This window comes from Amia ocellicauda, chromosome 15, assembly GCF_036373705.1.
Source record: "Amia ocellicauda isolate fAmiCal2 chromosome 15, fAmiCal2.hap1, whole genome shotgun sequence".
NCBI lineage: Eukaryota > Metazoa > Chordata > Actinopteri > Amiiformes > Amiidae > Amia > Amia ocellicauda.
Genome location: NC_089864.1, coordinates 11,469,391 through 11,492,270, shown reverse-complemented (window position 1 = coordinate 11,492,270; position 22,880 = coordinate 11,469,391). Strand labels below are relative to the sequence as shown.

General features: G+C 41.1%; 1 protein-coding gene across 7 annotated transcripts; it reads left to right on the top strand.

Moving 5' to 3' along the window:
* Window positions 1-53: 53 nt before the first annotated feature.
* scaf11 (SR-related CTD-associated factor 11) lies at window positions 54-22,283 on the top strand. 7 transcript variants are annotated; one of them, XM_066724429.1, is made up of 15 exons: window positions 54-288; window positions 7,856-7,918; window positions 8,690-8,850; window positions 9,051-9,128; window positions 9,661-9,767; window positions 9,919-9,989; window positions 12,706-12,764; window positions 13,989-14,095; window positions 14,639-14,761; window positions 14,983-15,086; window positions 15,308-17,830; window positions 18,145-18,494; window positions 19,887-20,093; window positions 20,248-20,361; window positions 20,688-22,283. In XM_066724429.1, exons 2-15 carry the CDS (start codon window positions 7,876-7,878, stop codon window positions 20,805-20,807), a joined length of 4,167 nt encoding a protein of 1,388 aa, XP_066580526.1. In that variant the 5' UTR covers window positions 54-288; window positions 7,856-7,875; the 3' UTR covers window positions 20,808-22,283. The 7 variants fall into 7 exon arrangements, with proteins under 7 accessions (XP_066580526.1, XP_066580525.1, XP_066580523.1 ...); XM_066724428.1 differs by having other exon boundaries at window positions 20,245-20,361; XM_066724426.1 differs by having other exon boundaries at window positions 20,242-20,361.
* The last annotated feature ends 597 nt before the right edge of the window (window positions 22,284-22,880 follow it).

Sequence of the window (22,880 nt, the reverse complement as noted above, 5' to 3'; positions counted from 1 at the left end):
TCCCACCTCCTTGCGTGTCTCGGAGAAAACCGGCCGCCGGCGGCACAGCGCCTCCCCGCGGCGCGCCTTATACACCACGGATCTCGGACCGACATGTGGCCGAGACGCTCACAGACCCACAGCCAGCTTTCTGTGCATTCAAACCGGGGGGATTCGTATCATTTTCCCGCAGTCTAGGGACGCAGATTCCCGGACATACAGCCACACAGGACCTCGGGAGACTCCATGTTGGCTTCTGGACAGACAGAGACGGTGTTTTGTACCTGAATCGGCCGCCTCTTCAACAAGGTAAGTGCACGGATGGGAAATCGCTGTTATTAAACTGGAAGGAGAACTTCGAAGTGTTTCAAAGGCCAACCAAGCGCCCCCAGACACCACATTAATCTCCCCCGGATTTCATTCACGTTTGTCGGCCGTCTTGGGAGCGACGCAGGGCCCTCCGAGGCCAGTTGGATCCGGTCAACCCGCAGGATTTCCCCATTAAGTTGGGCTGGCAAAGTTTAGGCCTCTGGAGTTGAAGGGTCACGTTAGTTTACATGTGGCACCGACACTAGTCAAAGTTTAAACGGCTTTATCTGGCGCTACAGGTCCTCACGATGCAGCCGGGGTGTCGGGCTGGAGAAACCGCCCGATCCTGCGTGCATTTCCCCGGGCTTTGCAACTCCAGACCAGTGCAGCCCTCGGAGGTGCTCCCTCGACGAGACGGCATCACTGCGCACCTCGGGAAGGGGGTCGTGTGGAGCTCGTCTGGGTGAACCGGGGAGGGAGAGGCAGCCCGGTGTGGGCAGGACTAGGCCCCAGTTGTGATCCCTGCCTCTCTGCACATTTGAACCCCTCTGGGAGGATTGTCCCACCGGCGGCGTCCATTGAGAGACTGTTGCTCTGCTCAGGGGCTGGGATGGGTGCTTTGTAAACAACACGGCAGCCGAGGCAGGGGTCCGCTCTCCCCCCCGACCCCCTTTCCGTCTCCCCCGGTATTATGGGCGCTCACGAAAGGTCCTCCCTGCCGCCCCGCGATGGCAGCTGAAGCAATGGCGGGGCTCCGGGGCCGGGGACGCCAATGGAGGCGTAAAGCCGCCGCGTCCCGATGCGAGGCCTGCGTCTGCGACTCGTCCGGGGTCTGCCGGTTGAGCTCCGTGTGTCATCGGTGTCTTTGTTGTAATGGGGAAAACGGTCTTGGGACAGATGTTACCCACTGGTGGTTATATTTGAAGTGGTTGATCCTTCACTGGTTTAGCTGGGGGGCTGAAGGGGAGACTCTTCAAAAAGTGCTGCCTAACTTACACAACAGCAGCAGCCCTGCTTGTCTGATGGGATTAAGGATCTTTATTACTAGACATTTGTATTCTGGTGTAGACTATTTAAAAACTAAATCTTGTTGACATGACATTTATACACTTTATAAAAACAATTCCTATTAAAAATAACATCTCATTTTAACACGTTTGATTACAATAAATACAACTTAAGTAGCTGATTGTTTTATACCCGTTTAATGATACTTTGCTAAAACTGATCTAATCTATTTCACATTTATTGCCTTACCGCCCACTAATCATGGCGCTAGGATACTAGAAGTAGCTCTTTCTGGCAACATCCACATCGGTTTTTAATCTTTGGGATAAATTGTTTCTGAACCATAATTCATTATCAAATCTGTTTTACATTAAGGAATACTTTCAGCACATCAGTAAAGTGGTTGTAGGTCACTTGTGTTCAGAAAATAGCAATGGTAACTATTAAAAGCAAAAGCTTTATTTATCAAAGACAATTATTTAATATATTAGGCTAACATGTTTAATCTGTTATATCAGGTTTATCAATTAATGGAGCAGTTTAATTAGTATCCATCAGTTTTAACTCTTCAGATAACTACACTTCTGTTGAATTTGATAGCTTTTTAATTTTCTTACATTTCTGAAATCATAACTCAATTTATACAAATTATCGTCTATTAGTTAATATCCTTGCACATCTGTCATTAAGATGGCTTAATTCATTTTAAATTGAAAGTGACGTCTCTATAATAAGCATAGTGGCTATTTAGTACTTGCAGAATACTGTTTTTATTTTTGTTGTTGTGTAATATAGGCCATTTGTGGTGTGTGTTCCTCTTTCATTTACCATCTTTACAATTCAAAAGACTTCCCTCAAAAACAGGCAGAGGAAATGCTTTTGCAAATTATACCTGCACTGGAAGACCTGCAAACCAATAGTGGTTTAATCTTTAAATAACAAGAATCTTTACACTTACAGATGAGATAGGACCATTCGGCAGATCTTGCTTAATTACTTGTTTGTAGTGTTATGATCTAAGAAGCTCACAACATTTAAGTCGCTGCATGTTACATATAACATCCTCAGCCCTATGAGTTAAGAATAGCCTTTTGTTCTTTTACTTGAAATTAGTTGCACTTAATTTCTTTGTACACTCTGTTATAATTGTGTACTTTCTGAGTGCTCGCTCCCAGTCATTATCTTTCAGGTTATTTTTGGGGGAGTAATTGCTTGATCTACTAAAGCAAAAAAAGGATCACAAAACTCAAGAACATATTAGATCTGTAAGTATGGTACTGTATATATATATATTTTACATTTTGAAAAATAAAATGAGATTGAAATACATTCATTTATTGATTGATTGTATCACGCACAGGAGTGGTTTCACAGACCCAGATTGGGACACGTCTTGGACTGTCCAATATTTTTTTAGGTAGATTTAAGATTAATGCTGCTATTCCGGTAATGTGAATCGAGCAGAAATTGTGTTCAATTTGATTCATACTTACGATTAGAATGCCAAATTCAGTTCTTGTAGTTAAACTTGAAAAGCATAGAAACGTACTGCAATTCAATTATTTATAAAGTTTGTTTAAACATCATTCTGATAGTTATTCACCTTGACGAGGATCAAAAGATTCAACAGCATACTTTTTTTTTTTATATATTGCGCCCTTTACTGAATGGCTTATTATGCTCAAACACAATGTAACGTCTGAGAGTTATGGGCAGTGAACATTCACAGTCCCACTGGACGTTTGCCATATTCACATTCGGATATGTTGGAAGCCCTTTTGGAAAAGTTACCAAACTGAGAAGTGACCTTCAGAAGGTAGCAGGGGTTAGAGTTGCTTCCGGCATCTTCTGGAGGCTGGGGTCAGGTAAAGAGATTCATCCATCTGTCTCTGACTGCACAAGACATCCATTCAGGAATTACTGATAGCCTATGAAAGGGGACAACTATGATTGGAGTATCCTGAATGAGTTTATAAACCTTATTTTTTTTAATAGGCATCATTTTTAGATCAGTTAAACTGTAGGCTATGTTTCATAAGCTGTTCATCACATGCCACAGCATAAAAATCATTTTGCAACAGCAGTATAAAATAAAATATGCTCTTGCAATAGATAAAACTCAAATGGAATTTATAGACTACTTAAAGAAGAAGACTTTTAAAGCTTGTGAACAGTGCTAAAATGACTCAACCTCTTAAACAGGTTTTCACTGTAAGATTCTATTGATTGTGGCATTTGTTCCCTCATTTCCTGTCTCTGCAATTTCAAAATATGTCAACAGGTGGGTTGTATTTCCCTGCAACTGCATGCACATTGGCAGTTGAATTGTGCAGGAGAAAATATGATTCTGCTACTAATATTTACACTTCTGTGTAGGCTGAGGCATTGGAATCATTACATTTTCAAATTGAGTACAAAAGAAAGTTTGCTTTATAGTTTGGAAACAAAATGTTTTTAGAAAAAGTCAATGGAAGGAGTATAGAAAGAGCCAATTAATACGGCAAGTGGAACTTGGGTCTTAATTAGACGGGAAAGACATTCAAACTAAGCTGGGCATCTCTATTAAAAAAAAAAAAAAAAAAAAGTATTGAAAGTACACTGATTTATCTTCTGGCACTCAAAAATCTAACATTTTCATTGAGTTGCTCTCATTTTTGAAGTGAATTTTGTGACACATTCATTTGTAACATACAGTGAAATTCAGTACGTTGAAGACAACATGTATATTTAGAATGCTGATAGCCTTCTATTTAGTGTTCATATGATTGAAATCAGTGTTGGGTAAATGTAGGAAAATGGATGCGATATTTGTGTAAATCCATAGGCCTAGATGTTGAACTTAGACCTTCAGTTAGCATTTAGACAACAAGACGATTGTTGTCACAGAATAATGAGTGGCTACAGCAGCGATGCTTATTCTAGCAGTTGTAGCACAGCTGTTTTCACTTGTGCTGCTCTTAGACTGCAGAAGTTGCTGCCTGTTTGTGGACACCATGCCTTAATCGTTGATAAAGCTGTGCTTTGCCTGCTTGGTTGATTGAAAACACATCGCTATCCCAGGTTTGTGAACTGATAAAGATCCAAATGAGAAAATGCACAGTACAGTGGTCTAATCGTACAATGCATGTAGCAATACGTGCAAAGCAGTGTTAACATAAATTACAGCTAGCTAGAAAGGCAAAGTTTGTCTACTTGTGCTCACAAAGGTGTTGGTATTAATTAGTAACCTTTGAATGGAATAATGGACATATGGGCAGGCTGCAAAATAGTGGGACTGCTGAAGTCATCATTAGTTTAGCTAATTAATGCACATGGTGGGAAACCATAACTTCTGAGATTGAGCATAAGTCTTGGCTCAGACTACCAGCCACTTCAAGTAGTTATTTTCAGGAACTTTTTGAAAGCAATGGCTGATACTATAATTATTTAATTCCTTATTATTAATTCAAATAACCTCACATCTTTTTGTTTTTGTTTTGTACTCACTGATGCTGGCATGTTTGTGTAGAGACTGTTTTGATGCTCTTGCACAGGTGCTGCCAAGTCTGCAGCTGTAGGGTAGAGGAGAGGGGTGGTTAGACTTATGCAAACTTGGACTAATATTATCAGAAAGGATGAAATTCCTTACTAAACAGAAGAAATTCAGTTAATCAAAAAGTATCGTGTTTATTAATCTAAACTGAAATAAGCCTACATGTTTTAAATGTGAGTGATCAGAGTTTTGTTGTTGTTATTGCTGTTGCTAAAATACATATTTCTCATGGGATAATGACTTACAGCCTACTCAGAAGTAGGGTACCATGTATAGGAAGTGAAAGAAACTACAGTTTATGTAACAAAGGCATCATACACACGTTAGTAACGTTTACTATTCAGCATAGAAATATAGTAGTGGAGGAAGGGGTCAAAGTAACTTATCACCTAGGCTGTTTATTTTAATATGAAATGGGTATCGACGAGCTGTAGCTCCAGTCCTATTTTGGTGCCATTGCTGCAAACACTTATTATTCCCTTAACCCCAGCACCATGTAGGCTGCTATCCTGCCATAGTGCCTAACTGAACAGCATTTGTAATTACAATTCATGACTCGTATTAAAACGATATATATTTATAAAAAAAGCAAAAACCCATTTGTTCTATGTAAGGTCAAATATAAATATTTGTACGTTTTGGAACAGCAGTTTATATGTGAAGTGGTGGGGACAGTGTTGTTAATTTGTATTTCTTTTGCACTTTGCAATGCCAGTTCTTTTTATATATTAACTTTTTATTTGAAAAGGTACTCGGTGGCAATGACCTTTTGATGACACTGGACTTGTTCTGCACTTGTTTCAAACACCACAGATCAGTAAACATGCATTTCAACATGCAGTTTCTCTATTTACTTTAACCTTTTTACACACTTGGAGATTGGGGTGTGTGTCTTAAGCAGTTAAATAGCTGGTACTTATTTCTCTTAACTCTGTAATGTATTAATTCAGGTAATACCCACAAACAATTTCAGCAATCAAAGGTGAGTTTGTTCAAGACCTTTTATTTTAGGGATGTGACAGAGCTGACAGAAATCCACATCCGTCAAATGTGGATTTTATAGCATTAAATCCGTCGAATGCAGATGCGGATGCAGACGTACTGTATTTAGTTGTAGGTTGAGGGGCATTTTGTATTTGCCAGTATTACTGTAAAATCAGCTTGCTACATTTTTTATTTAAAAAAAAAATATATATATAGCACCTTATTTAAAGGCTGTAAATGTGAAATAGAGCTGAATAAATAGCAGCTCGTAGTCCTAAAATTGAATATAATGGAATACTTTTAGTCTTCAGACATTTTGAATTAACTGTTCAGATGCAGAAGTTACAATTCAACTTGGTTTCTTAAGTTCTTAACATGTATCTAATACTACTATTACTAGTCACTTCACTACTTACATGTAGTTTAGGCTAGTAGTTGTACATTACATTTCAAAAGCACAAGCAGCTCTGAGCATCGCAGGGGAAGTTGACATGCAGGGAAGCATGTCATGGGGTTGAACTGTGAAACGATGATGTACAGGCACGTCTGGCATCAGTTATGTGGTCAAGAAAAAACACCCAGAGAAGGACAGGGTCACACCCAAATACTCGAGTAAATGATGTAAAAATGAGGAAAAACGAAAAAGCACGCCCATTCCAAATATAAACGGCATTACTCTTATATAATGCGGTCAATTAAGGATATATAAGTACAAGATTTAAAGGTAAAGTAAGTTACCGATGGACTTTTCATTGTTGGCAATGTTGTATTTTTTTTTTTTTTTTTCCTATTATCATAATGCTTTCCATCTTGTGGGTCTTTTGTGCACCGTTAGCTACTTTACATCATGTTGTAATCCTACCTTTAAAACACCTTTAAAATAAAGTATTAAAGCCGCAAGGCACAGCTACCGGTTTAATTTGAACACGTTATCGCGTGTGTAAGTGTTATTCTCGCGCATGTAACCAGGCATTTTCCTGCAAAACCCACCTGAGAGCTGCACTAGAGCTACTGTGTGAGTGAGTTAAACACACACGCCAACTCCACCATAGATGCACCATCGCTGAAAATACATTCACTTTGTAGGGTGGTACAGCAAGATACACTTCAGCCTATTTTGCAAGGACAAGTAGTCAATACTGGTTCATTCTCTACCACAACAACAGGCTTTCTTTAGTTGAATTATAGTTTCACATCATCCCTTCTCTCTGTAAAACAACATCTGGACTGTACTGAGTGAATGAGCGGACTGACTTCATGCATGTGCGTGTTGCAATGGTAGACAAAAATATTTTGCTACAAAGTCAAATTCGTTTAGTTTAGTATTCTACGGAGTTTGAATTTGCTAAACGTGCGAATGCGGATTCGAACTTCGTCACAACCCTACTTTTTTCAGTCTTGGAAATACATAAGTGTTTGAAATCCTATCAGTATGTTAGCTGTTCGTGTCTGCTTTCAGAGCCCAATGTCAAAGAGTTGTATATTGTTGTTATAGAGGGATGCTTTGATACTGGCATATTCACACTATTTTCAGTATACAGTAATACAGTTTCATTGCAACACTAATTTCTAATTTCTTCATGTGCATCACACACTTTCTTTTGACCTTTTGTACCGGTGCATAAATTTAAAATAAGTCAAATTCAAGTGATGGAGGACCTTAAACCTAATTACAAACAAATGTTTCATTTAAGTTTATTGCACTGTAATTACTGAGGCTTTCGTTAGGCCCTCAGGCTGTTGAAACAGTATTTCTGCAGGTTTTCAAGGACATTGGCAGATGTTGATATTGGTAATAGGTTATTTTACTGAGCTTTAAAATATGATTCATAAAACAGAAATGTGAGCCATCTATTTCAGCTGTGTTCATGGACGTAATATTGTATTCAGAGCCGTATTGTATTCCTTTTTTTAGGAGGGAAGCCGCCATTTTCATGTTTACTTGGCAGCATTCAAGAACTTTTGTGGGTCTGTTATTTGGAAATTGATTTAAACTATAAAACTGGTTGCATTATTTAAAATGTGAATAAAATGTTTCAACAGAGGCCAACTTGTGACCTGAAATGAGAAGCAACAAGCCAAAGACTTCAGATGGAACGGACAACGGTGAGCATCTGAAAGTTTTTTTGGTATTTCGGAGTAAAGTTACCAGTTACAGGTCCCCTCAGGTGAATCCTGACGCTGCCTCTATATTTACCTCACTTTACTGGACGCCCTTCGATTGTTGAAAGTAAATCCTCATGTGTGTCTTCGCTAACATGTTCACTGTGGTCCAGTTACTTTATTATGAAATGGATGCAAAACGTAGACCTAATCTTCAAGGTCAACGCTGTGTTAGAGACTGTCGCCTATGTGTGCAGTTTTTGCTTTGCTTTCATGCGAGCCAACTAAACGTCAGAATCAGAGCGTAAGAAGTGCTCAGAGCACACGACGCTTGTGCTGCTAGTTTGCTGCCTTTGTTTGTATGAAATATAAATGCTAATTATGTCAAATTTACCAGAAAATAGATGCATTTGACCATGGGTAAAATTAATAGTGGAAAGTGCTTCTAGTGTGGAATTCTGGACATGTATTGCCTTGTTTACCATTTTAGTTTTCGATGACAGTTGTTTTTTTCCCCCCTTAACAGCCACTAAGAGGATTAAGGATTGGAAAGGTAGTCAGGTCTGCTGATTGTAAGATTATAATAATATTTATTTGGGAATCGTTGATAGATGTTTCATTGTGTCTTAAACTGTCAGGTAAAGGGAGATCAGGGACATATTAGAAGCTAGAACTACAGAAAAGTATTTTGTGGCGATAGCGTTTTCTTCCCCCAACTTTCCAAAGGAAACTCCCATCATTCCCAGTGCTTAAACATACACGTTTCCCCATCAGGTGAGAAGAGCCAGGAGGATGAGAACCAGGCTGTTGTTGTGGAGATCGATGAAGCAGACAGGTGTCCTATCTGTCTAAACCTCCTCCTCTGGCAGGAACTGGCTGTGCCTGAAAGCTGCTGTCATGTGTTTTGCCTGAGCTGTATTCTGAAGTGGGCTGAAGTAAGTCTGATTTCTGCCTATGCGTTGGATAATTCTCCTCTCAAGCATGCAGTCTTTGTACTCCGAGTGTGCAGGTTGGCTTTGGTTCTTACTAAAGAATGGCTGTAATATTCATCCATGTTTAATGCTGTATTAATATTTCAGGCCAGAAATGGTGTGTTCTGTGAATAGCACTTTTCAAATGAAATCTTGTTTTCCAGACAGTCACATCCTGCCCTGTGGACCGAAAGCCTTTCCAAGCCATCTACAAACGGGATGCCACTCTGGGATGTATAAAGGTTAGTGCTAAGATTTGTGTGCGAGTCAGTACATTCAATTTATTTATTGATTTCATCCGGCAGTGAGTTAATAAAGGCATCTGATCAGGGTTGGGGTCGATTCTGATTTTGGTTAACTTTATATGCATTCATTTAAAAGTGTAACTAAATGTTTATGTAACATAGTGCAGGTGCACATCTTGTATTTCAGTTATAATGGGAAAATATGAACATCAATATCAATAATATACCCAATATATGCAAATTGTCCAAGGTCAAAGGCCTTTTATCCGCTTTCAGAAAGCTGTTGGAGGATCTGCTGTATGAGACTTGGCTGAAGGTTACAGTAGTGTGTGACAGGAATATATGACGTGTTGTGCTTTACAATTAGAGTTTTTAGTTTTTTTTTGCATGTGTAATAATTGATAAACTTTTAAATATTGTCTTTGAATGTCTGAAGTGATTAATAAACATGGGAAATCGCTGCTGCGAATCTTTATACTTGTCTTCGATGTCCTCCGAAGCTTTAAGAGCTGCCTAATGTACATTTCAGATTCCCATGAAGGAAAAAGCAAGCCAAGGAGAACTGCAGGCGTGTTGCTGCAACAAAGAGAAGGAAAAGAGAAAGGGTTGCTTGTCACATTGCAACGGCACATCAAGGTGGGGATGTACTCCGTCTGTAATACTCCGCATCACAATGCTAAGTGTCACTGCTTTCACGGTTTTAAAGATGTTGGCTTTAGACTGGGTAACAGTATAACTCTTCTGTTACAATGAAAAGCTTTTTTTAAGGACTACTTTTTTATTTCAGGAGGAGAAATGTGGGGAACAAATCTGAGAGGGTGTTACTTCCCAAAGTGGTTGAAGATCCAAACCGAAAATGTAAGTTTCTATTCAAATATGCCTGTGATTAGAGCGATTTGTTTAAGAGCAGGGGCGTGGGCGTCGTTGTGTGAACAGAACAGGTATTGTGGATTAGATTAGATTAGATTAGATGAGGTGGTATGCTTCGGATCATGAGCAGTTCCTTCCCTTCTCCATACTCTTCTCTTCCCATCATTCTGGTACAAGTTGATCTTTGTCTCATGGGTCCATAGGATGTTGTTCCAGAACTGTACAGAGTTCTTTAGATGTTTTTTTTTAGCAAACTCTAATGTGGTATTCCTGTTTCCTGTTTACATCTTGTAGTAAACCCTCTGTATTTGCTGTGGTGAAGTCTTCTCTTGATTGTTGACTTTGACACAGATACGCCTACCTCCTGGAGGGTGTTCTTGATCTGGCCAACTGTTGTGAAGGGGTTTTTCTTCACCAGGGAAAGAATAATTCTGTCATCCATCTTGGTTGTTTTCCGTGGTCCTCTGGGCCTTTTGGTGTTCCTGAGCTCACCAGTGCATTCTTTCTTTTAAAGAATGTAGCAAATGGTTGATTTGGCCACACCTAATGTTTTTGCTATCTCTCCGATTGGTTTGTTTTGATTTCTCAGCCTAATGATGGCTTGCTTCATTCGCAGTGGCAGCTCTTTGGACTTCATATTGAGGATTAACATCAACAGATTCCAAATGAAATCAAATCTAGACCCTTTATCTGCTTACCTGTAATTGAGCTAATGAGGGAATAACACACCTGGCCATGGGACAGTTGAGCAGCCAATTGTCCAATTACTTTTGAGTCCCTAAAATGGGTGGGGGGGACCACGTATAAAAATTGTTATTCCTACACCGTTCACCCAATTTGGATGTAACTACCCTCAAATTAAAGATGAAAGTCTACACTTAAAGATCATATTCATGGTTGATGGTGGTGTACAGAGCCAAAATAATGACAATTGTCACTGTCCAAATATTTATGGACCTAACTGTGTATAGTATTCACATCCTTGGTTTTCACTGAGGTAGGAATTCATGTTATTTACACAACAGTAGTAAACTGATAATAACTGAAATAAAAATGGAAAAGTCATGATTGCGTAAGTATTCAAACCCTTTTGTGTTGCAAACCTAAACTAATTCAGATGGGCAAAATGACCACAATGAGTTGAATTGCCTCTCTGTGGGCATTAATAGCAGTCCTCATGGTTTCAGAATAAAAACACCCGTCTCTGTGAGGTTCTTTGGTCAGGTAGTGAATTTCAAGCAATGTCTCAACCATGAAAACAAAGGAGCTTTCAGAGCAAGTCAGGGATAAAATAATTGAAAAGCGCAGGTCAGGATACAAATATATCAAAGTCTCGGCATGTCCCTTGTGAGCTCTGTGTACTCATCAAGAAATGCATTGTAACACCCAGACAGTGCCTAGATCAGGCTGTCCCTCCAAACTGGCAAGAAGGATGCTATTACTAAAAATAAATCATCTTAAAGCCCACATGGAGTTTGCACCAAAGCATCTGAGTGATTGGAACTTATTGGTCTAAATGCCAAGCGTAACATTTGATGCAGACCCCACACAGCATATCTTCCAGTCAACAGCATCCCTACATTCAGGCCTGGTGGGGCAGCATCATGCTATGGATGCGTCTCCTCAGCAGGGACTGGAAAGCTTGTTAGGATTGAAAGAATAATGGAAGGAGCAAAGTACAGGCAAATTCTGGAGGAAAACCTGTCTCAGTCAAGACTTATAACTGGGATGAAAATTCCCCTTTCAGCGGTACGATGATCCAGAGCACAAGGCCAAAGCTACACTGGAGTGGCTAAAGAATAAAAAGTGAATGTCATTGAGAGGCCCAGTCAAAGCCCTGACTTGAATCTAATTGAGAATCTGTAGAAAGACACAAAAACTGCTGTCCTTAAGTGATCCCCAAGCAACTAGAAAGAGCTTGAGTAAAGCCAGAACGAATGGGAACACAATTGCACCAAGCCAGTGTACAAAGCAGGTAGAAACTTACCCCAAAATACTTGCAGCTGTAATTGCTGCCAAAGGTGTTTCTGCCAAATACTGAGTTGATGGGTCTGAATACTCATGCAATCAACATTTCATTTTTTTCGGATTTTGCTGACATTTACTGTAATGCATCTTACCCTTAAGTGTTCAGTTTGAGCATTTGTGTTTTTAATAAAATATTAAGTTCAAAAACTGTATGCATCATTTTGTAATTTCACAAACTGGGACACCATAGGAAGGGTCTTTTGCAAGTCATATCAGACATGAAACTGGTGAAAGTAAAACATTTTAGTCCGATGGGTACTGTTTAGATATATTTAGTCATCCCTAAAGAACTGTCTGCATGTTATAGTTGAATAGATTAGATTTTTTTTTAATACCTACCTCTGAATGACCTAGTTTTGTAGTATATTGTTTATTCGAAAGCATTTCGTTTTTTTGCATTTAGACCTGTATGCATTGTGTGGTAGTTGGGTAGAAATATAGAGCATTGCTGCTTTGCTTTGCAGACCTTTCCAGAATGCCAAACAAAACAAAACCAAAAACACTTTGGTGTTTGGTGGAACTTGGTTTGCAAACCCGTTAATTTCATTTTTATTTTTAAATTTACGAAAGTGTTAACTGGAGAAATTCTTATTCGATCCTAATTTTAATTAACTCGCCTTTTCTAAAGTCTCACCAGAACAGAAAATATTTCAACGAGCATTTTTCTGTGTTCCAGGTAATTCAATCATCGGCAATGAATGCAAAAAGGACACTACAGCGGTGAGGAAGAAAAAGGTTTGTGCTGCTTTAATGTGTTTCTTTAGTTTATAGAAATAGCTCATGTCAAGTAATTTGTATTCACTGCTTAGATCTAAATTTGGATTGAATTCAGGTTATTGCAATGTGCACAATTGTATGTATAAAAAAAGAGGACATGAATTAATCACTTGGCTGTATTTTTAGTTTATTTCATGTGAAATAAGATCATTTCCTAAATGTATTTATTATTGAAAAATCCAAATTTGATGTAGACTTTGTCTCCTCTTGTATACAGTAATAGCCTTTGCATCTCAATGGCATTTCCTTCACAGGTTACAGTGTTATTCATTTACAGCTATTCACGGGCTGAAAAATCTATTCTTAATTAAATGTGTGTATAGACCTGTGCTTTTTAAAACTAATGTATTCTCAAAGCGCTTGTGAAATCCAGCTTTACTGATTTTAAATGTCACTTAAAGCATTCGCCACCACTGAGACCTGCAAGAAAATGCACCCATTGATAGTTCTGTTCCAGAAGTATTACCAACAACTGGTTGCCAATGTTTATAGAATACTGGTCTTTTTGATGTAATAGGACCTATATTCACCATGAATATGTGTTCATTTAATTGTCCCTGATCACATTCCAGACACTAATGAATCCTGAACAAAATGACAGAATTCCCCCTGGTTCTTCCACAGGGTATAAATATCAGGCTTTGGTTTGACTGCCTGTCCAGCCCAGGGTGATTGACAAGGCCTAGGCACCAGACACAGATGTCATTGTGTCACCCGTTTCTTTTGTGTAGAATTTCGTCCTAGTCGTTCATCTCACTCAGGGTTTGCTCGTCATTATATCAGAGGGCTCTGCTGCTTACCAGCAAAGCCATGATGTAAAACTTGGATAAAACAAGCCATTAGCAGACCTTGACCTCCAGCTGCTTTGAGACTCGCTTATATTTCACTATTTTAATTTCAGTAGAGCAGGCTGAATTAGAGAGACTTCCTACAGTTTTTTATGTTCAGATTTAAATGCTACAAAAGGCCGCAGTGTGCCAAGGTGTTGCTGTTTATTGTGTCCAGAGTGCTTAATTATAAGACGGGGTTATCTACTTCCTACCTACCTTTTAGTATAAATCTTCCAGACTACTTTAGCACACTTTAGTATCTTTAAACACAGTATCTTTAAGCCCATATAGGTTTTTTTTAACTCCTATTCTTCACAGACCTGAAAATAATACAAATACAATTCCCTTTTAGGTCAGTAGGGGGACCTGTTCACAGCAACTTGTAAGAAGTGATTTCTCTTCCACTTCCTCATCGCGTGGCCAGCTCAGTGGATCATGTATCTCAATAACGGAAAGCTGGTAAGTGAAACCGTGACTTCAATCAAAACCCTTTCCTTTGTTACTGTTCTCCTTTCTTTTTTAATGAACCTTTTAAGAAGGTTTGGACCTTCCACTTTCACATACTTTTGATCTGGTACAGAAATTAATTGATAAGCATTTTTAAAAACTCCTAAGTTATGATTGTTTGTATTTGCTGCATTCAGTAGCACTCACATTTAGATTCTCAATGTTCTTCTGATTTAGTTTTATACTGGATTTACTCTCATGCTAGAGACCTCTCCCAGCTGTTTCCTAACATTTCAAGTTAGAATTGTTTTTTCTAATGATCAGCTGTTAAGGATTTAAACTCCTGTAATTGTATCTGTTTTAATCCTTCAAAGCGATCATTAGAGAATCGGAGTTTAAAACTTCAAATTAACTTTTGCATTTTATCCACGGAGTAAGATGTAATCCTGGGGCGGGACAGAAGCCATGATGATTCTTCTCTGTACAATATGATTTTATTTACAGCGTTACATGTTCTGCGGGTTGACGTTGCTGTACCTTGTCATTATTCTCCAGTGCAGACTTCCTGGATGTGTATGAAGGGGAACCCCTGTTACAGCAGAAGCGCTGCCGACTCGAGACACACGAACGTCCCTGGCTGTCCGTCTCTGGCGCCATCCCTGTCGGAGGCCTGCTTCGGTGAGCCTTTATTATAGGGTCACATTTGAGTTGAACACGGTTTTAGGAAGATTTGTTTAAATGAACCTGGATATTTAAAGTTGAAAAAATGAAAACAATCAGATGTCATTTGAATGTGTAAGTATTGTCTCTCGTCCCGGTCTTATGCAAACTAATTAGTGAAGTGTAGAGCAAAAGCATCCGCAAAACTCGCTTTTCATATCCCCCCCTCTGTCTTACAGGCAGCGCTTTGATCCCTGTGAAGTGCTTAACGATGTATTTCCTTTGAGATCACTATTACCAGACTCTACCTCTCCAGCAAATCCTCCTGCAGCCGGACATTTCAGTGAGTGTTAAAACCGATCTTTTTGCTTTGTTTCTTTTAATTTTTACTGGAAATTACTGATTTAATGTGAATCCAACTAGATAGAGCTTTCAGATGTTTGATTTATTCATAGAAGTATCCGGTGATGTCATTTTCTACCTGTTCTTTTGTGTTGTAAGGCAGTTGTATGCCAGCTCTCGCATCGCCTTGATATGTAAACGTATAGTTTGGCTTCATTGCAGTATTTCTTGGAAAGGAGTGTGCAGTCACTTGTTCCAAGGGAGAAGAAAAAAAGAGTGCTTCGAGGACATCCAGCACAAAAGGGTCAAAGAAAAAAACGGAGACTTCAGCTACAAGGAGGAGATCGACCCGGAACAGCCGCACGGATGATTCGCCTCCAGTACAGGATCCAAGTTCCCCACAGTCCAACCACTCGGATTCAGACTCCTCGGTCACAAACACGTCTACGAGGGCGGGCGGTACCTCCAAAAAGCCTGAGCGGCAGACGGCCAAGAGGAAGCCGAAGCAGCCAACTAAAGAAAAACGATTAGTGAAAAGAAAAACCAGAACAACCAGAAATGCCTCCAAGAAACCGGCCAGTAGCCCAGAAGAAAGTGATGCTGAACATCATGATGAGGAAGATGAGGAGGAGGAGGAAGAGAAAGAAGCTGCCGAAGGTTCAGAGTCACTACTTTCCGATGGTGAACAAAATCCAAACGCACAAACGGGCGACTCCAGCCAACACTCAAATCAGGAAGACAACGGCACCGGAACCTCTGGGCAGAATTCTGAACACGAAGACTGCGATGCTGAAACCTCTGCGGAGATGAGCGTGAATGACAAAAACAAAGACAGCAGCCCTGAAGAGGAGGAGTCCAGTTCCCAAAACCACAACCTTCCACTCTCATCTGAGGAGGAGGAGGAAGAGGAAAAGCAGGACGACGAGCCGGAGAGCAAACTCACCAACGAAACTCCTCTGGCATCAGATGAAGAGGTCTCCAAAGACCCGCCGCGGTCCCCCAGCAGCGAGGAAGCCTATGTCCCTGAAGACGAAAACGACTGCAGGTCTCCCGAAGAGAGAGCCTTTTCACATGGCGGCGATTCTCCTTCCTCTCCCCCCGACATAGAAGAGGCAGAGAGGGCTGAAAGTCCCTCGGAAAAAGAGGATTCCATGTCCCCGAACAGCAACCGACCCTACTCCCCTGTAGACATTGATATGGATGCGGACAAAATGGCTGTAGACGAAAACATGGAGCGCACAGAGAGAGCCTCAGAAAAACAGCCATCACCCCTGCCAGACAAGCCAATGAGCGAGGTGGACAAAGAACCGGACACGTGTTCAAATGATATTGAGGGGTCTCCTCGTTCTGATGGAGAGGATTCTGTACAAGCCGATCAGCCAAATGAAGCCGTTTCCAAGGAACCTCAAGTGGAAATGGACGATGGAGAGAAATCATTAGAGGAAAGTGAATCTCTCCATGTGAAGCCCATGGTTGCGGAGTCTGTAGACAGTGAAGAAAACAATGGGGAAGCTTTCTCTGAAGATAATAATGAAATGGTTCCAATGGAATGTGACTCCCCTGGTAGTGAACAACCTGAGACTAAAAACGATCAGGAAAAGAAAAGAGATAATGCTGTCTCTGAAACTGTGCCTCCTGTGACTGAAAGCCAGGCATCCGAAGAGGATAAAAAAACTGAACTGAAATCCCAAGAAGAAACGTCGGAGAGTTCCACGGAACAGAAAAAAACAGAGAAGAAGGAGGGAAGGCAGCGCAAATCCCGATTCCACTCTCCTTCTACAACCTGGTCCCCGAAGAGAGAGTCCAGAAAGGAGAGGAGGAGATCGAGGTCTAGGTCAAGGGAGCGTGACGCAACCCCACCGTCCAGACGCAGGTCTAGAACACGCAGCAGAGACCGGGACAGCGACCGAGATGGGCAGAAAAGTGACAGTCACAGAAGAGACCGCAGCAGGGAGAGAGAGAGAAGAGGCAGAAGGCGATCTAGAAGTAGGTCTCGATCCAGAACATACGCTAGAGGTTCCTCCCCGGAGAGGCCCGATAGGTCTGAGCGGCCCGAGAGGACCGACAGGGCTCACTCCCCGTGGAGAAGGGACAGATGGTCCAACGACAACTGGAGGAATTCCAGGGGAAGCGACCGGCCGAGAAGAAATGATCAGGAAAAACAAGGCGATTGCTTTGGTAAAGAATCTTCTGAACCCGACAACGAGGGCTTTCCAGAGATCCCACCAGAAAGAGGCCGGACAGAAAATCCCGACTGGGTGAAAGAACAAGTGAAAACCGATGACTCCGGAGTCCTGAATGAGTCGAGATGGGACGAAAACAAGAAAGAAAGTACAGGAGATTCCTGGACCCGGAATTTCAGCCCAGGGGGTTGGAAATCTGATCGTGGGCGCGGTGGGACGCGTGGGCGCGGCAGCACCAGCAGCGGCTTCAGGGGTGGCTTCGGACAGGGGGAGCCAGCCGAAAACCGCTGGCAACAGAGGAATTCTTTCTCAGGGATATCTAACAATTCAGGGAATGACTCTTACAGTAGGTTCAATGAAAACCGCACGAACAGACGGAAAGGCGAGCAGGACTTCGTGTCCGAGCCTCCCGTGGATCGCTCCGGCTGGTCCTCGGCCTCCAGCTGGGCCGTGCGCCGCACTCTGCCCGCAGACGTGCAGAATTACTACTCCAGGAGGGGGAGGAACTCTGCAGGGCCGACAGGGGGATGGATGAGACCGGATGAGGAGACACCTGGGCAAGGTAGGACTCAGAAACGGGACTTATTTCAGTTCAGTTCACACATTTAGGCTTGAGGCTGTTCATCTGTAATAATGTACCACTAGATATATATATATATATATATATATATATATATATATATTTTTTTTTTATTTTTTTTATTTCCTGTTTTAACTTTTCCTATTGACAACTCTTTTGTGGCATCTTTAAATGACCGCTTACTGAAAGTTTAAATCGCATCCCTAAAATACCAAAAATTGTAGCACATACTTTAAATCACAGAAAATGTCAGTTAATAGTAGAACATTTAAATTTGTTTGCCTCTGTATTTGCAGATGCGAACGCCAGCGAACCCAACTCTCAGCCCAGCGACGGCCAGCAGCTGCCTGTCAATGTGATGCACCACCCACTGAATGTAATCCCCGCGCCCATCAGTGCGCCGCCCCTCAACACGCCGCCCGTGAACATCCTGCAGTTCCCCCTGGGGGTCCCCACCCCGGCCATGAACATGCAGTCTGCCCCGTTCAACATGTCCCATCAGCTGCCAGTGCACCTCCACTCCACCGTGCCGCTCCTGCAGGTGCCGGCTCCTGCCTCTCAGGGTCTCCCCCCTCCGCCACCACCGCCACCACCCTCCCAGCAGGCCAACTTCCTCGCCGCGCAGAACGACGGCAAACCACCTCAGGTAACGTACGGCTTCCGGCAGGATCGTAGCGTGCATTCCCTTCCCGCGGCCGGCGGATTTGTTGGAATTCTGCTTTAATTGACGTCCGTTCTGTGCCCAGAAAACTGGTGAAATCGTGTATCTTCTCATCAGATACGGTGCAGCTGCTAATGAAGCAAAGAAAGATTAAGCTGGAACAGACGCATGTTTAGTTCATTCTTTATCAACAGACAGTGTTTGAAATATTCACTTCTGTGTACTGGTTGGTTTTCATTCCCACTGCATTTTATAATGTTTAATAATTCAAACGGTGCGTTTCCAGATGGAGAGAGGATTTTACATTATTAGCCATTTAATTTGTATTGTGATGGTCTGATAATTAATAGTGGACTCATATGTTCATGTATGACTGCTGATTGCATTAGTTTACCATCAGTAGGGAATCCACTAAGTATGTTTGGAGACGACTTAAAACTTGCTAGTGATCACGGAGTGAGTACCTTTGGACCTCGAGTCTTCACAATATTTTGTCGCCAATACTCAGTCATGAAAACAGTTATTGTACTTCATCTTTCTCTGATTTACAACTTCAATAAATCATGGCACAAAAGGACAGGTAGAATACGGCCAGTCAGGCTGAATCAGCGGTCATGTGGACGCTGACTTCCAACCCCTGACTTGAGCAGATGGCATTGTGTGCAGCCCTGCAGCCGGACGAGTCCACGTCTCCCCTAGTAAAAGAACTCGCTTAACGACTGTTCGCTAAATTGGATCACTCAGTGAAAGCCACTGCTCTTAGAGGGCAGGTTTGGTCCCAGAGCCTGCTGGTTGCCAGCTCAAATCACCACCTGCATTTATCCTCCCCCTCACTGCTGCTCACTGTGGGATTCGAAGGCTGTAGTGATTCTGTGCCGTGAATTCAACACGTCGCCAACATAGAGGTTCTGTTGGACCGATTTATCATCCTGCCTGAAGCCGATTGGGACCTGTGACATCACGGAGAACTAGACTTCCCTCTGGAACTGAGTGTGTCATACCAGTGTACCTCACAACCCCCCGGACAATCCTCCTGACTACAGAAAAGCTGAATTGAAACATGTCTGCCAAGGTGGAACTGTTTCATCGTCGCTTCTGCTAAAGACGAGCGTTTCGGATAATATGCACAAGTATTGTCATCCAATTTCCAAACTGTCTATATTTCAGGCGGTAACAGTAGTCCTTTAGAAGAGGTACAGATGTTTCTTCACAGAACTCTAGGTGGTGGATCTGGAGGTTTATTGAACTGCCACCGACCTCAAGCTTAATAATAAAAACTAACTAGCAGAGGTTGTGAAAATATAGGCTTCATTTGAATGCTTGAAGGCACGTAGGTTGAACCCTTTTGGTTGATTTGCGTTTGCTTTGTCTCCTAAGCAGGCAATGACCAGTGCCCAAGGGAGTAACAAGTTCAGTGCCCCTCTCCTGCCCACCCCAACAAAAGCCCCAGCAAGCTCAGTTCAGGGACCACCTAGCGGCATCCTTCCTTCCTCCACAACCCAGAGCAGTACGTCTGGAAGAGCCATTATGAGTAAAGAATCCATCAGAGTGGAAGCTAATGCTGACAGTTCAAAGAAAGAAAAGGTACACGTTTTATCCAGCATTAGTCGTAGTGATCATGCCTTAAAACCATTCCTTAGAAGTTACCAAAAAAAGAATCCCACATCCACTTTTTTTTATTTTGCGTACTTTCGAGTGGGAGATCTCTTCACATGGTTTTGTTTTCATCTAGAAGCAGCAGATCCAGGAAAAGGCTATACAAGAGGTAAAGCTGGCCATCAAACCCTATTACCAAAACAAGGACATTACCAAGGATGAATACAAGGAGATTGTACGCAAAGCAGTTGATAAAGTGAGTGAAGAAGCTTCTTATGGGAGTTTACCTATAGAAGTACAGTATTTTAACAAATATAAATGATACCGTTGGGATTGCCAGATTACACAATAAGATTTGCAGTCATCCAAAAAAACTTTTCTTACTAGAATTTAAAAAGTACATCTAAAATAAGAGTGGGAGGAATAAATCCCTACTTATTTACTATCCTCTGTCTTTTATGATCTCTCAAAAGGTTTGATGTTTAAAATGCTTCAGATAGTACCGTAAATATTGGCACAAGATGGTTTGCATAGCGGTAAAATAATTCTCTGTATGCATTGTCTCTCATGTTTGTTTTCCAGGTTTGCCACAGCAAAAGCGGAGAAGTGAATTCTGGGAAAGTGGCAAATCTAGTCAAGGCCTACGTCGACAAATACAAACACGCCCGCAAGAATAAGAGCGACGACCACGGGAAATTCTGAGGCGCTTCTCCGGAACCTTTGCTAAGTGCAATTTCTACCAGCTGTAACATTATCTAAACTTTTAGGGAGAACAGACTGGAAATCAGGTTTTGATATCGTCAACATTAATGTTAATGTTAATAATAATAATAAAAAAATAAAAAAAGTAATAATGGAGAAAAAAAAAGTTTTCTAAAAGACTTCATATTTTGTTTAAAAATAAGAGCAATGGAAATTCTAGTTGTAAACCCTTTGTTTTAAATTGGTCTGATGGATTGGGAACTACGGTTATTTGCTGACTTTAAGTGTTTAAGCTTAATATGGTGACGCTGGGCCAGTGGAGTGTGTGTGGGTCGGACGTGTACAGATCGAGTACCGGCAGTAGGGAGATCGAACCCGTTTATCTCCCGCAGCTCGATGGTACCGGACAGGCATGTACAGTTTTCATCAGATAAGTCTTTTCTTAAATCTCTAGGTTCAATTTTTGTCTTTTTTTAATCTCTTTAAAGCCTAGGTAAATGTGTGTTGCCTTCATGATAATTTGTAGTAAAAACAAAAAACGCAAAAAACAATAAGAAACAACTGGAAAGCAGAGTGCAGGACTTCACCATGTATTTTATCATGTCAGAGAGCAGTATCTTGTAAGGGTTTAATATATCCCGATTAGGTTAGGCATTTCAGGGTAGTTAGCGAGGGGGAAAAAAAAGTTTGCTGATCAGAAATCCATGCCCTTTAATTTTTGTAAAATGTGCTGCGTGGACACTGTACCTATAATCCAGAAAGCAATGAAATAAATGATATGCTGCTTATTGTGACTTTCATGCGTATTGTTTATAGGAGCTCTGACTAGACAAAAACCAGCAGATGCGATTTCAGTGTTATTTTTTTACGGCTAGTTCCCTCGATTGTTGGCTTTTCGGTTCACAATGTAGATCACACTGAATTAGTTTTTTTTTATCAATCTATATTTGTATGCGTTTTTTAGTTTGTTGAACAATGAAGTGTATTTATGTGATTTTTGTTTGGGGGGGGAAACGACTTCTGTGACCGTGAAAATCTTGTTCAGACTCTTTATTTTCCTTTCCCTGCAGATTACGAACCTTAAAGTTCCCTAGAATGAGTGCCGATCCGTGTGTATTGCAAACCCCCGCCTTACCATCATTTCTGACCCGCTATTCATTGTAGTCACCTGTGTGTGTTTCTCTGTCATTGCAAACAAGCTCTTTAATGCTGTTTTTGATTTACACAAGATCTTTCCATGGCTTTCATTTCAATACGGCTGCACCACATTGATGTTGACCTAATTTGGCGATTTACTTTTCCTTGAAATGTCAAATTATTAAAGGTTGGTAAGAGCGTACTGTTTGTGGGAAGGGGTAGGGTGTCAGAAACAGGCAGTAGAGTAATCAGGTGCTTTAGAGGAATGTGACTGTAAAATGTATATATAGAAATCGGATGGAGAGAAAACATGCGTAATAAAAACAAAAACAAAAATGGGTGAAATTGTACCTTTTATTAATAGCAATTTAGACACTTTCTCTGCTAAAAACAAATCTTGATTGCACTCTTATTTGTTATGCTGTCTCCTCAAGTCTTGGCTACGTAGCGAGCATTTGATGTTATTGTGAAATCCTCTCAGAGTAGCATCCAGCTGTGCTGCTGGGAGGATGGAGGGTAGAAAACCATCCTTCTATGCGGAGAGCATTTAATGCAACCTCTGTTGAAGACCAGGACACAACTGCAGCCGAAATGGAGTTCATTCTCACACGCCGATTGTTTGCTTAGCAAGAACGAAAGAAGAACTGACTAATGATTTAAATATTTTTTAATAAAGGTAGTTTATGAAAGATGATGGTGATCATGCAGAAAATATTCAATGGAAACCAGTTGCTTGCCTGGGTCTATTAGATGCATGTCTGTTAGTTTTAAATTTGATGGATATACAGCTCTGGAAAAAATGGAGACCACTGCACATTTTTCTTAAATCAGCATCTCTACATGTATGGCAGCCATTCCATTCCAATGTCTGTTGAATTCCAACATAGGCACACATTCTACTGAATGAGCTACTGATTAGTTGATCACCTGAACCAA